The sequence below is a fragment of the Cervus elaphus genome, chromosome 9, assembly GCF_910594005.1.
Source record: "Cervus elaphus chromosome 9, mCerEla1.1, whole genome shotgun sequence".
Taxonomy (NCBI): domain Eukaryota; kingdom Metazoa; phylum Chordata; class Mammalia; order Artiodactyla; family Cervidae; genus Cervus; species Cervus elaphus.
In genome coordinates this window covers 44,695,955-44,708,942 of record NC_057823.1, presented here as the reverse complement: position 1 = coordinate 44,708,942, position 12,988 = coordinate 44,695,955, and the positions used below count along the sequence as shown (strand labels likewise).

At 60.2% G+C, this 12,988-nt stretch overlaps 1 protein-coding gene across 1 annotated transcript; it reads left to right on the top strand.

The window, feature by feature from the left end:
- The first annotated feature begins 2,359 nt into the window (after positions 1–2,359).
- Positions 2,360–6,149, top strand: C2CD4C (C2 calcium dependent domain containing 4C). Its single transcript, XM_043913994.1, has 2 exons — positions 2,360–2,682; positions 3,291–6,149. Exon 2 carries the CDS (start codon positions 3,328–3,330, stop codon positions 4,588–4,590), a length of 1,263 nt encoding a protein of 420 aa, XP_043769929.1. The 5' UTR covers positions 2,360–2,682; positions 3,291–3,327; the 3' UTR covers positions 4,591–6,149.
- Positions 6,150–12,988: the final 6,839 nt, after the last annotated feature.

The following is a 12,988-nucleotide window of genomic DNA, read 5'->3' as shown; positions in this document are numbered from 1 at the left end:
CTCCCGCTCATCCATCCATCCATCATTCACTCTTCCATTCATCCATCCATCCTCCATTCATTCACTCTTCCATTCATTCACCCATCCATCATCCATCTATCCATCCATCAATCCACTCACCTACCTCCATGTCCATCCATCTACTCATTCATCCGTCTATCCGTCTGTTCACCCACCCACTTTTCCATCCATCGTTTATCAGTCTGTCCACCTAACCATCACATCCATCCCTCTAACTGCCCATTCATCATTCATTCCACTCATTGGTCCATGATCCACACCCCCATCCTCATATCCTTTAATCTTCCTTCATGATCTCCTCTTATTGACCAAGACCCCTGGTGGATAATGGAGGTGCAACATCACCAAGACAGACCCACTCTTGTGGAGTTTGCCAAAACCCATTCATTAGCAGGTCACCACTAAGTGTATGATGACAGCTGTGGGAAGAAATGCACCTCGGAACTTGGGGGTCCCTTTGTGGGGCTGGTCTGGAGGATGAGCAGGGAGGCCCTGAATGAGGAGGAGAGAGATCTGGCCTGAAGGGATGGCGTGTGCAAAGGCCCAAGGTGTGTAGCATGCAGCTTATTTGAGGGACAGAAGGATGGCCAGAGGTTCGAAGGGAGGTCAGACGGCAGTGGAGTTGGGGACACAGCTGGGCGCAGCCTGGTGCCAGGGAGAGCTGCCTGGGGCCTTTTAAGCACAGAGGTGGTTAAGAGTCCCAAGTAGGAGTTGTGCTGTGGGGACAAGATGGGGCGAAGAGGCAGCTGGGAGAAGGCACTGGGTGGTGGGTGGGGGGCTACTGAATAAACTCACTGCTTCCTCCCCGACCCAGCTGGGGGGGACCCCACCCCAGCGTGGCAAGGGCATGTGGAGAGTGAAACCACAGTACCAGGTCAGCCTGTCAGCGGGACACCTGAGCCGGTCAGCTTGCTGTCCTGGGCCCTGTGCTGGCGTGGACAGTGGAGGAAGGTGCCTCACTGTGCTCGGCATTGCTCTTCCTACTGTAGCGCTCACTCATCCTGGGGGCCTGCAGTAGTAAGACCACCACCACTTTCCTCCTGGGCTCCAGGCCCAGCAGGGGCAATGTACATTAGTGGAATAACTTCTTGGAGTAACTGCGCTCCTCATGAGAGCGGCAGCTGGGGTTCAGTGAGCTGTGTCTGGCTGCAATGTGGGGCAGGCAGGGCAGGCTTCCTGGAGGCGGCAGTGAGGTGATGCATTCATTGGTACCTGCCTCCTTTGTCAGCCTATGTGGCCACACCAGTGCTTCCCCTAGAACAAATGGTAGTGGGCTGGATGTTTGCTAGGTGAGCAAAGTTGAGAAAAGCCTCCTGAGGGAGACTCATTCCCCCCATCTGGACAATTGGACTCTGAGCCCCACCTCACTCCAAGGTCAGATGGAAGAGCTGGAGGAGCTCCATCCAACTCCAGCTCAGCCTACCCCTGTCCCCCTCGTGCTGTTAACCAGTGGCCACTCCAGACCAACCTCCATCCAGCTCCAGTAATGATGATTGGGACATGTCTGGAACATGGGTGGCTCCTGGGATATCGTAATTTAATAAGGTCCAGGCATTCCCTGCTGTGTGTCGGTCCTGCCAATAGGTTATATTGCTGGACTGGGGGCTGGTCAGTTGACCTTGTATTGCAGAGGGGAAACTGAGGCTGGGAGGGAGGAAGCCGTGAGCAAGCAGGGGGGCTGGGGCTGGCAGATCACAGGGTGGCATGTGGGATGCCCGTGGCTTCAGAGCTGCCATGCCTGAGTCTCCTGGTCTTGCCCTTGACAGTTTCCCCACCTGCGAACTGCATGGGGGACTATCCTCTCATCCCAAATTACATTTTTCCTGTTACATTTTGTCACAGAAACCATCAAACCTACAGTTACTATTTACCTGTGTATTTCTGTACTGGTGTCCTCCTGTCCTCCTCCTTCCCCCTGGGACACATCACAAAGTTGACAGCTGCATCCAAGCCACAGCACTGTCCCCAGCGTCCAGTAGGTGCTCAATAAACCTCTCTCCAGGAAATAAAGGAGCAGCACCCTGGCCGGCTCCTTGGGTGGCTGCACTGACAGGACGGAGCGTCAGAGGCTAGTTCCGTATTTCTAGAAGGAAACCTTCACCTTCCTCACCTGCAAACTGGACACGGTCATGGACATATCTACTGGTGCTTGTGACAGTGAGTTGGGGCGAGAATGTTAAGAGCCTGGCACTGAGAAAGTGCCCAATAATAAATTCAACTGCAGTTATTATTACTGCTATTCTTTTACTCGTCATCGTAAGTCTAGAAAGATACTCACCAGAGAAAAGGCCCGCAGGCGACCTGCGGCAGGAGCCTGGGGTTTCCAGGGGCGCCAGCCAAGCGGCCACCTGCCTCTCTCCCCGCTCAGTCCCCGGAGTCGCGGCGAGGCTCCCCGGTGTGGCCGCCGCGGGGGGCGGGGGGCGCTGCGCAGACGGCGCAGACGGTCCCCCGGCGGGCGAGGCGGGGGCGGAAGGCGGCCGTACTAGGAGGAATACGGCGGCGCGGCGGCCGGCTGGGCGGTTTCCCGCCGGTGAATGAGTCCGACTGCGCTGCCGCCGCCGCCCGACCGAGGCTGCGCTCGCGTCCCCGCGCCCCCAGCCCTCGCGCCGAGACCCCGGCGTGTCCGCGGGTCAGCCAGCTTCGGCCCCCGCCCCCGGGCAGGTGAGTTCGGGTCTCGCCACGCTCCGCGGGGGCTGCTAGGACCCCCTACCCGCACCCCAACCCCCGCCGCCGGCCAAGTCCCGCGGGGCGGGGGATAGGGTGTTGAGGAGGAGAGGGGTCGGCTCGCCGCGCCTTCACCCCCCAGACTCACCTCCCCTCCCTTCCCCCACCCCGGATGCCCGGACCCTCAACCCGGGAGAAGCCACAGGTGGGTGGGAGCTTGAGGGGGGGCGGAGCTGGGACACCCAGGGGTCCGCCGGGCGCCCAGGGGTGTCTTCCCTGTGCATTGAGAGCGGACCCTTTTAGAAAGCGCTTTGAGATCCTCAATACAGGGGTCGGGGCAAGAGTGGAGCGGCTGTCCCCTGGGGGCTTTCCTGGAGTCAGCGTCGCCCCCACCTCCCAGGCCCGGCTTCGGTGCTTGGAAGTTAAGCGCGATTCCTCTGGGGAGGGTAGACGAGGGGCGAGCCCACCCCGCCGCCGTGCTGGGCCGCAGCGCCTCGTCACCCCCCTGGCCCCCACAGGGCTCCCCAGGCAGGTGCCGCGAGCCGTGCTTCCAGCCCCCGCGTGCAGGGGGGCCTGCCGCTCCCGACCCCCGCTTCTCTTCCCAGGCTTCGCACACCCTTCCTGGCTCCTGCCTGCGCCCCAATGAAGAAAACCAACATGTGGTTCTTGGAGAGGTTTCGGGGATCGGGGGAGAATGGAGCTGCGGGGGGCGAGGGCGGGGACAAGGCCGCCAAGGGTCCCCTGTACAGCAACGTGCTCACGCCGGACAAAATCCCAGACTTCTTCATACCCCCCAAGCTGCCCGCCGGCCCCTCCGAGCCCGAAGCGCAGGCCGAGCTGGGGCCCTCGACCTCGGAGCAGAACCTGGCCTCCGCCGCGCCCCGCCGCGCTCCCCGGAGCCCCCGGCTGCCCGCCAAGCTGGCCGCCGAGAGCAAGAGCCTACTGAAGGCGGCCACCCGGCACGTGATCCAGATCGAGAGCGCGGAGGACTGGCCGGCCGAGGAGACTGCCACCAACGCTGACCCCCAGGCCCAGGGGGCCATGTCTCTGCCCTCGGTGCCCAAGGCCCAGACGTCCTACGGCTTTGCCACGCTGGCCGAGAGCCCCCACACGCGGCGCAAAGAGTCCCTGTTCCATAGCGAGCACGGGGCTCTGGCCCAGGTGGGCTCACCAGGCACCCGGCGCCGTCGGGGGGGCGTCAAGGCCAACGGGGGGGATGGGGCGCCCAGGGAGGCCGGCGGCGCCCTCATGAGCCCAGGCCGCTGCGTCAGCGGCGGGGAGAGCGACACGGGGTCCTCGGCCGAGTCCTCACCCTTCGGCTCTCCCCTGCTCTCGCGCTCCGTGTCGCTGCTCAAAGGCTTCGCCCAGGACAGCCAGGCCAAGGTGAGCCAGCTCAAGCACTCTGTGGGCCGCCATGGCTCCCTGTCGGCCGACGACAGCACGCCGGACACCAGCCCCGGGGCCCGGCGCCGCCTGCCCCGCAGGGCCACCCCGGAGCCCGGCCCGGAGTCTGGCCAGACATCCCGCGCGGAGCACGCAGTGCGCATGGGCCCACGGGGCAGCGTGCGCCTGCTGGCTGAGTACGAGGCGGCCCAGGCCCGCCTGCGCGTGCGCCTGCTGGCTGCCGAGGGCCTATACGACCGGCTGTGCGACGCCCGCAGCATCAACTGCTGTGTGGGCCTGTGCCTCGTGCCGGGCAAGCTGCAGAAGCAGCGCAGCACCATCGTCAAGAACAGCCGCCACCCAGTGTTCAACGAGGACTTCTTCTTCGACGGCCTGGGTCCGGCCAGCGTGCGGAAGCTGGCGCTCAGGATCAAGGTGGTGAACAAGGGCAGCAGCCTCAAGCGGGACACGCTGCTCGGGGAAAAGGAGCTGCCCCTGACGTCCTTGCTGCCCTTCTTGTAAAGGCCCCCCGCCTCCCTCGGGCCGCGGAGACCCCGCCCCCTCCTGGGTCCTGCAGTGGAGGCCATGGCCACGCCCCCTCCCGGGTCCAGCAGGGGGGCCCCGCCCCCTCCTGGACCCTGTAAGTGAGCCCTGATGCTGCGGCCCCTTTTGGGGGTGTCCCGGGTCATGCTCTTTTCCAGGGGTTACTTTTAATACAGGAGAAGAGAGAGGGCTGCTGGGGAAAAGAAAGGGCCAGCTTGCGGGGCTGAGTCCCTCTATACCTCAAGTTTCATGCCCCCACCGCCGCTGCTCACTGCTTCTGGAGTTCTGGAACCTGGGCCGGGAGGCAGCAGAAGCCGACCACAGACCCAGAGGCTGCGGGTCCTGAGGACCAGCCAGGTCTTCTCTGTCCTCCTGCCCCAGGCCTGACGGACGCCCCCTAGAGAGGGGTGGGTGCCAGGCCCACTGCGGGAGCCCCCGCACATGGGGCTGTGGGAGGACCCCCTCCTGCGTCAGGCGATCTCTGGGCAGCCTTCAGTCCTCCCAGGCTCGGAGGCGAGAGCTGGTCAGAGGGAGGAGGGTGCCACCCCGTCTGAGAGCCACTTCCCAGCAAAGACAGGCAGGAAGTCCCAGAAGAAGAGAACGAGAATGATGGCTCTGCCCCTCCAATGGGACAGCCTTCCATCACCTTCTCTTCTTCGGCCCTGCGGCCCTGCTGGGCGTCCAGAGCCTTCAACCTCTGGAAGGCTAGCTCAGATCTGCCCAGGGAGCAGCACCAGCTGGTGGCCCCTGCTGCTCCCTGTCGTCGACCCCTCCTGAGCATGGGCCTCAGCAGCTGGACCCAGGAAGTGCTCTTCAGGGACACACGGCTTCCGCTTTTACTCCACAGGTGTACATAGGTTCTGGCTAGGGTGGGTGGGACAAGGGGCGGCCGGGGAGACCCTGCTTGTGGCTTTTCATGCTGCTATCACAGCTGCATGGGCTTAACTGTCCTGTCAGTATGTGTGTCCTCAACTGATTTTTGTATAAGTTTCCGGCTCAGCCAAACAGAAACGACACAGTCTGAAGCAGGGCCTCCTGGGCTACCTGCTGGGCGAGGATGGACCAGGCTCGTCTGTGGGGATCCTGGGGTCCCCCCCCCAGCTCTGGGTTTCCAAATGACCCTGGGGGAGGGGTGAAGGAGCCGGGGCTGGAGGGGAAGCACACATTCCCTTCTGCACACCTGGTGAGACATACCCATGCCCTTAAGCCTGAGACTGAAGGCCCCTGGCGCTGGGGTCCCTAGCCGCGCACCCTCTGGCCTCTGTCCTCCGCCTGCCTCTCAGGCTTTCTGGTCCTGGGGATCACCCAGGCCAGGCCTGTGGACAGAAAGCCCCGCATGGACTTAGATGCTCAGACTTGCCGCCCCCTTCTCTGACCCCAACTGCTCCCACCCCCTGCTTTATCCCTGGGGACCCTCATTTTCTAGGCCCCCGCACTGTTTGATATCTCTGTGTTTGAAGTTGACTGTGGGTACATCTTGAAGACATCCTCCCCCAAGTGTTTGTTTATAAATGCTGGTTTTAGTGCAATAAAGGTGTTTTGGGGATGCGGGGGTGGAACTCTGCTGGCTTTACTGTTTAATAACAAGAGAGGAATTTTGCCTTGAATTCCAGTGAGGGTGGCGGGAACCTTCAAGATCTGTGAAAGCCTCCTCGCCCTTTCAGACTCAACGGGGCTCTCCTGCTTGTGGGGGCGGCACAGAAGCAGGACTGCAGCAGGGCAATGTCCCCAGGGACCCTCATGCCCTGTTATAAGGACACCTGCATGCAGGCAGCGCTCTCACCCCCTGAGGCCGTGAATGTCCCCATCACAGGTGCAGAGACCAGCTGTCTGGTCGCCCACCCGAGACAGCCTGGCCACACCTTCAGCCTAGACTTGAACCCGCACCCTCCCTGCAACCACAGGCAAGAGAGATGCCAGGGCCGTCCCTTCTGTGCTCTGTCCACTTGGCGACAGAGGGCAGCCGGGGAGACTGGCTCCAAGCCATTCACGTCTGTGCCTTCCCACATCTTGTTCTCTCTGCCTGGAATGCCTCCTACCCCCATGCCCCCACCCCCCACTCACCTGCTTTCAGACTCTAGTTGACATGGCACCTCCTCCAGGAAGCCTTCCTGACTCTGCTATGTGTTCCCCTTCCCATCTCAGCTCACAGGCCATTTGAGGTCCTGTCTGTCCCCAGCTCCAGGGCCTGCAGATTTATCTCCCTGAAAGGCCATCTCCAGTCCGAGGGAACCTACTTGACAGCATGTGGAAAGCTGTGGCCTGACCTGGTCTCTGGACTCCTGTAAGGTTGCTGGGGAACCAGGGAGCTAACAGCGAAGGCCTGAGTGTCCCAGCCCTTCCCCCTGCTCCCCCTTGAAGAACCGCCAGCTTTTCCCACTTGGGTTGACCTCGCCTTCCCGCATCCTCTTGGGAAGTGGTGTCCTTGACTTGGGAGACTCAGCAGTGCTTGAGGACCCACCAGTGCTTGCCCTGGGAGGCAGGCAGTGCTTGAGGACCAGAGCAGGTCTGCAGCCCAGGACTGCTCAGCCTTCAGGAGTGTTGGAGCTGTGGCTGGCATGGGATGCATTTGCTCCATTTGAAAGACAGGGAAACGGAGGCCCAGGGCTTGGAAGCAGGCCAGCTGTGCCTTCATTGATTCATTTGGCAGGGCTGGGTGCTTCCTGCGCAGCGACTCCTCTGGGGGTGAGGGATGGGCAGCTGTGCCCAAGCAAGGACCACGTCGGGTTTTTATGATGGGGTGCCAGGGCTCAAGGAACCAGGACAGAGTCCTTTCATCATGCTGGGGACAGAGTTGGGAAGGACGGGGCGTCTGAGCCACAGACCAGAGGATGCATAGTGTCAGTGAGGCTGCTCCAGAATGGGGCCCCAGCCCAGCTCTGGGGTGGCCCTGTGCTGCTCTCTGTCCTTGTCACCTCTTCCTCTTCAGAGCCTGTACCGGCATCCAGCCTGGCCCCCCTGCTCTGGTCGTGGCACCCAGTTGGGACTGGGTGGCCCTACCAGGCAGAGTGGGCTACAGGGAAAACAGACGCCTTGGAGCCTCCAATTCCTCGGCCAAGAGGGATATGTTGACTGCCTGTTGTATACTGCCAACAATGCAAACCTTGCAAAAGCCCTGCCAGGATGCCTCCCTCCCCATCACAGGGGGAGAAATCAGAACAGGGCAGGAGGATGGGGACATGACAGACCCCAGGACTGAGTTGTGTCTCCCCCCACACTGCTCCCTGACGTAGATCTCCAGTACAGGCTGCTGCCTCCTGCCCTGATCCCCGGCCCTTTCCTCTCGCCTTATCCTGGTGGGGCCCAGACCCTCAGGGCCTCACTGTCACCAGGAGGCTTTGTGCAGGCTGGGGTCCTGAGCACCCCCACCTGCTGACAGCCCGCCAGATGAGCTGCACTCACCAGGCCTTGTCGGGTTCCAGGATGTGTTGCCAGGGCAACCGGGCACCGTCTCGTCTCTTCCCCACCAGCCACTTCATGGGTGGGCAGCTGGTGTGTGAGTGTGTGTGTCATGTATGAGTCCATGCACATAGCTATGGGCCGCCTGGGCACATGTGTAACTGTGTGCTGTTGCCTCTGTGCACACTGTGTGAATGTTAGTGTAGCCACGTGCACATGAGAGTATAGCCGTGTGTGCACACGTGTCACTGCGTGGGCATAAACATGTGAGTGCGTATGTGTTAGCATGCATGTACTTGCACATCTGTGTGTACTGCGTGTGTTTGTTTCCATGTGTGCACCCTGTGCATGTGTGTAACTCTGTGAGTACAAGTGTTGTGTAACATGTGTGGCTGTGCACGTGTGTGTGTGTTCATGAGTCTGCACTGTGGCCACTGTGCCTCAGGCTGCCCCTAAAGATAACACAAGATTCAAGAGGACCCCCTCCTTCCCCACCTCTCTTCATGCTGGCTCCCCACTAGAAATGCCCTCTGCCACGTTCCTTCCATCTTCCTTGAGGTCCTGAACCACTGCCTCTTCCCCAGGGCAGCTTCCAGCACAATGAGGTCATTGTCATTCAGTCACTCAGTCGTCTCTGACTCTGTGCGACCCCATGGACTGCAGCACACCAGGCTTCCCTGTCCTTCACCATCTCCCGGAGCTTGCTCAAACTCATGTCCATTGAGTCAGTGATGCCATCCAGCCATCTCATTCTCTGTCATCTCCTTCTCCTCCTGCCTTCAATCTTTCTCAGCATCAGGGTCTTTTCTAATGAGTTGGCTCTTTGCATCAGGTGGCTAAAGTATTGGAGCTTCAGCATCATTCCTTCCAATGAATATTCAGGGTTGACATCCTTTAGGATTGACTGGTTTGATTTCTTTGAAGTCCAAGGGACTCTCAAGAGTTTTCTCAACACCACAGTTCAAAAGCATCAATTCTTCGGCATTCAGCCTTCTTTATGGTCCAACTCACATCCATACATGACTACTGGAAAAATCATAGCTTAGATTAGATGGACTAATCAAAGTAGGATTGCCTACTTTGTAGGCAAAGTAATGTTTCTGCTTTTTAATATGCTCTCTAGGTTTGTTACAGTTTTTCTTCCAAGGAGCAAGCATCTTTTAATTTCATGGGTGCAGTCACCATCTGCAGTGATTTTGGAGCCCAAGAAAATAAAGTCTTTCGCTGTTTCCATTGTTTCCCCATCTACTCACCATGAAATGATGGGACCAGTGATAAGATGCCATTATCTGAGTTTTAAGCCAGCTTTTTCACTCTCCTCTTTTACCTTCATCAAAAGGTTCATTAGTTCCTCTTCACTTTCTGCCGTAAGGGTGGTGTCATCTGCATATCTGAGGTTATTGATACTTTTCCCGGCAATCTTGATTCCAGCTTGTGCTTCATCCAGCCCTGCATTTCCCATGAGGTACTCTGCATATAATTTAAGCAGGGTGACAACATACAGCCTTGAGGTACTCCTTTCCCAATTTTGAACCAGGCCCTCCTTTGAGTCAGACCCCCCCTTTAGTATTCCTTGTTAGTGTCATACACAACTTTGTGACATCGATTTGATCAGAATGGTCTGTTGTTTGCACCTGGAGCATCCCAGTGCTCAGTTCAGTTCAGTTCAGTCGCTCAGTCGTGTCTGACTCTTTGTGACCCCATGGACTGCAGCACACCCGGCTTCCCTGTCCATCATCAACTCAGACCAGGATGCAAATGAAGGTGGCATCAACACTCTCTCCTTCCATCCTGGAAAGTCCAACACTTTCCTACTCTCAGGAGGGTGGTGGGCATCAAGGCCACCACCCGCACCAGGCGCCTGATCTGGTGCAGATCACAGAACCTTGCCTCTTTCTCAGAATGGAGCAAAGGAGGAGGAATCAAGTGCCTGGCGACATGGTGGGCACCTGGATCCAGCTATGCCTGAAGTCCGTCACTGCACACCGTTTCAGTTCAGAGGGCCAATAACGTCCCTTCTTTGCTTAAGCCACTTTTCTTTGTCATTTTCAGCCAAAGAATGCTGATACAGTCTCCAGCCCCAGGAAGGAGGCTCCCCGAGATCTGGGGTGCCCCAGTCTGATGTAGGAAAGAGAAGCAGAAAAGGAAGGCATCATGGGAAGGCCTGGGATTTGTACCTCCCAAGGAGCTAGAGAAGGCGGCCCTGGAGGGAGGGGTGAGCTTCCATCAGAGCATTTGTCAAGGAAGGCTTTGCAGAAGGAGCAGAATCTGAACCAGGGAAAGAGCACTGGGGGAGCAGAGGCATTCCGGGGGTGGGGGTGGGGAAGGGGCTCCGGAATCCAGCACCTGATGGTCGCCATCCCACCACACCACAGCCCGGCGGCACTGCCCATCTCGTCTGCCCCTTGCCTTCACCTGCTGTTCCTGCTCTGAATAACCTTTCATGGTTCCCCACACCTTGGCACTGGAGACCTCCCCGGGCGTCCCGCCCGGCCACCCCTGCACCTTCCCAGAAGCGCACGTCGTGTGCGCCCCCCCTCACCCGCACCCCAGGTCTGGAGGAGGGGCTGGGAGTCTGAACCCTGACCCTCGCGGGAAGCGTCCACGGCGAAATTCAAGCCCCCGGTTTTCCACTCGCCCTGTGTTTGTCTACAAGTCACGCGGCTTGTCTGGTTCTCAGGCTCCCCACGCGCGACTGTGCTGAGACCCAGGGTCGCACGTGAAAAGAGCCGAGCGCACAGGCGCGTCCGCGACCGCAGGCGCAGCGCAGCGACGGTGTGAGTCCAACCACATCTGAGTGGTAATTCCAGGCCCGCCAGACCCTCCGAGGTCCGGGCTCCGTTGGCCTCTCGGTGCCGCGGGCCTCTCTCTGCAGCCGCATCCCCTCTTCCCCCGCCCCCGACTCCCCCAGTGAGGGATTCAATTAAGCCTTTGTTTTCTTCCCGGCTCCTACGCGGGTCGGAGGGAGGGGCTGCCCGCAGCCGGCACCGCTGACGTTGGGGGAAGGGGGAGAAAAATGACTTCAATTAAAAAGCCGCGGCGTGGGGAGCGGAAGGGACGCGCATCGCATCCCCCGCCCCCGGTCCTGGCTGCCCTGCTCACCCTCTGGCCTGACTCTGGGGCCTCAGTTAACACCCCGCATCCCCGTGCAATGGGGACGTTTGACGCAGGGCACCTAAGGTAAGCACAAACCACCGTGGAGGGCCCTTTTAAGAAGCCCGTGCTGGGTGAGAGGGGGGACCCTCCGAATCCTCTGCAGAACGCTGCCGCCCCCACCCCCACAGAGGGGAACAGAGGCCTGGGAAGGAGGTGGGGCCTTCCCAAAGCTGCCTAGTTCCCTGGGGCGGGGGTGGGGGAGGTGAGGAGGGGGATGGATAGGATGCAGTACGAAGCAGCGATGGGAGCAGATCCCAAGCCCTCCACCCCGCCTGGTCTGCCTTCCCACGGGCCAGAAGGCTCCTCCTCCCCGTGGGAGCACTCCAGGCTCCTCCTGGGCCGCGCGCCTGGGTTTGAATCCTGACAAGTCATCCTCCTCTCTGTGACTCGGGTTCCCCTCCAGCACCCTGTCTCCCGCCCCGTGGTGGTGGGGGCTGGAGGTGCAGATCCAGACAGGCAAGGTGCCCCGACCTGGCCCTGGGAGGCTCCTGGGAGGGTAAGGTCTGCCTTATATAGATTTGCCCCAGTCCCGCCTGACGGGACTGGCCACTCCAGGAAGACCAGCCTCCCCGTTTAGGGTGGCCTGGGGGGTGGAGTCAGTGGACCTGGAGGCTGAGGTTGGCTGCCGAGGATGCCTGCACACACCTGCGCTGGAGCCCCCCACTCCCCGCCCCGTGTGGGACCCGTGATGCCAGCCGTGTGTGCATGGCGGGGGGTGTGGAGAGGGTGGCACGTGTGGATCACTAGGATGGAGAGGCTGCTGTGACTTCCCCCCAACTCTGCCTACATGTGCTTCTCCTTCCATAACCTGTGGTCCCCTCAGGTGCCTTCAATGGGTTCTGTGAATCCTCTCCATAGAATCAGCAAACCCCAGGGTGGTTGGGGGACCCCAAACTTGCTGTTGGTGTCAGAAGTGGAGACTGTGCCCTCTGACGTTTTCAACTTGGCTAGCTGCCCACTCCCACCCCATTCCCTTCCTAGGAGCGAAGGGCCTGGGTTGCTATGGTGATGCAGACCCCCCCCCCCCCCCCCGCCCCAGCCACCTGAGTCCTTCTCAGTCACCCCTCTGTCTCACCTCCCTAATCCCCAAGACCTGAGTAAGGCCATCCAGAGGTGCCCAGCCCCCCACAGCCCACTCTGCCCCCACCCTGTCCTCCGCTCCCACAGCCAAGCCGCAGAAATTCCCTCCTTGCTCCTTGAAGTCAGGGAGGCACCCTGGGATCATGGTGGCTCCCTGGCTCCCACACTCCTTATGGAGACCCTTGGGCAAGCCCCTCCCCTCCAGAGCCTCAGTTTCCCTGTGTGTAAGAGGGGGTGCTGAACTTGGGCTCAACTCTAGAGGCTGGGCTGATGGCACAGTGGAGTGTTCAAGTCAGCGCCTGATTGCCACCCTCCAGCCCCTGACCTCTGCTGCGCTGCAGCCCGCCCAGTTCCTGACCTGTGGAATCCACAGCCGAAGGGTCCAAGTCACTGCAACCTCTGCCCTTGGGGGGCTTCCTGGAGGAGGAGGCCCAGGAAAGGGATGGGGAGGCGAAGAGCTGTGTGGGTCCGAGGTCAGGAACATCCAGGAGGCTGGTTGTTGGAGAAGCGGACCCTGCAGGGAGGGTGGACTTTATTTTGGGATGGGGTGGGGAGCCTCGGGGAACAGGGGCTTTGGTTCATGTTTTAGTCTCTCTGGAGTCTGGGAGGAAGGGGCACTGTGGGGGGCATGGGGATTGGGTTGGGGCTGCCGCTGAGTCCAGAAGAGGGGGGTGCATTGGGACCGGGCTGGGCAGAGGTAGATGGGACACATGTGACACGTGCAGTGTCCGGGCTCGGCTGG

What these genes read in the sequence shown, in the direction of transcription:
- C2CD4C (XM_043913994.1), top strand. Translation starts at nt 3,328, where the DNA reads ATGAAGAAAACCAACATGTGGTTCTTGGAGAGGTTTCGGGGATCGGGG.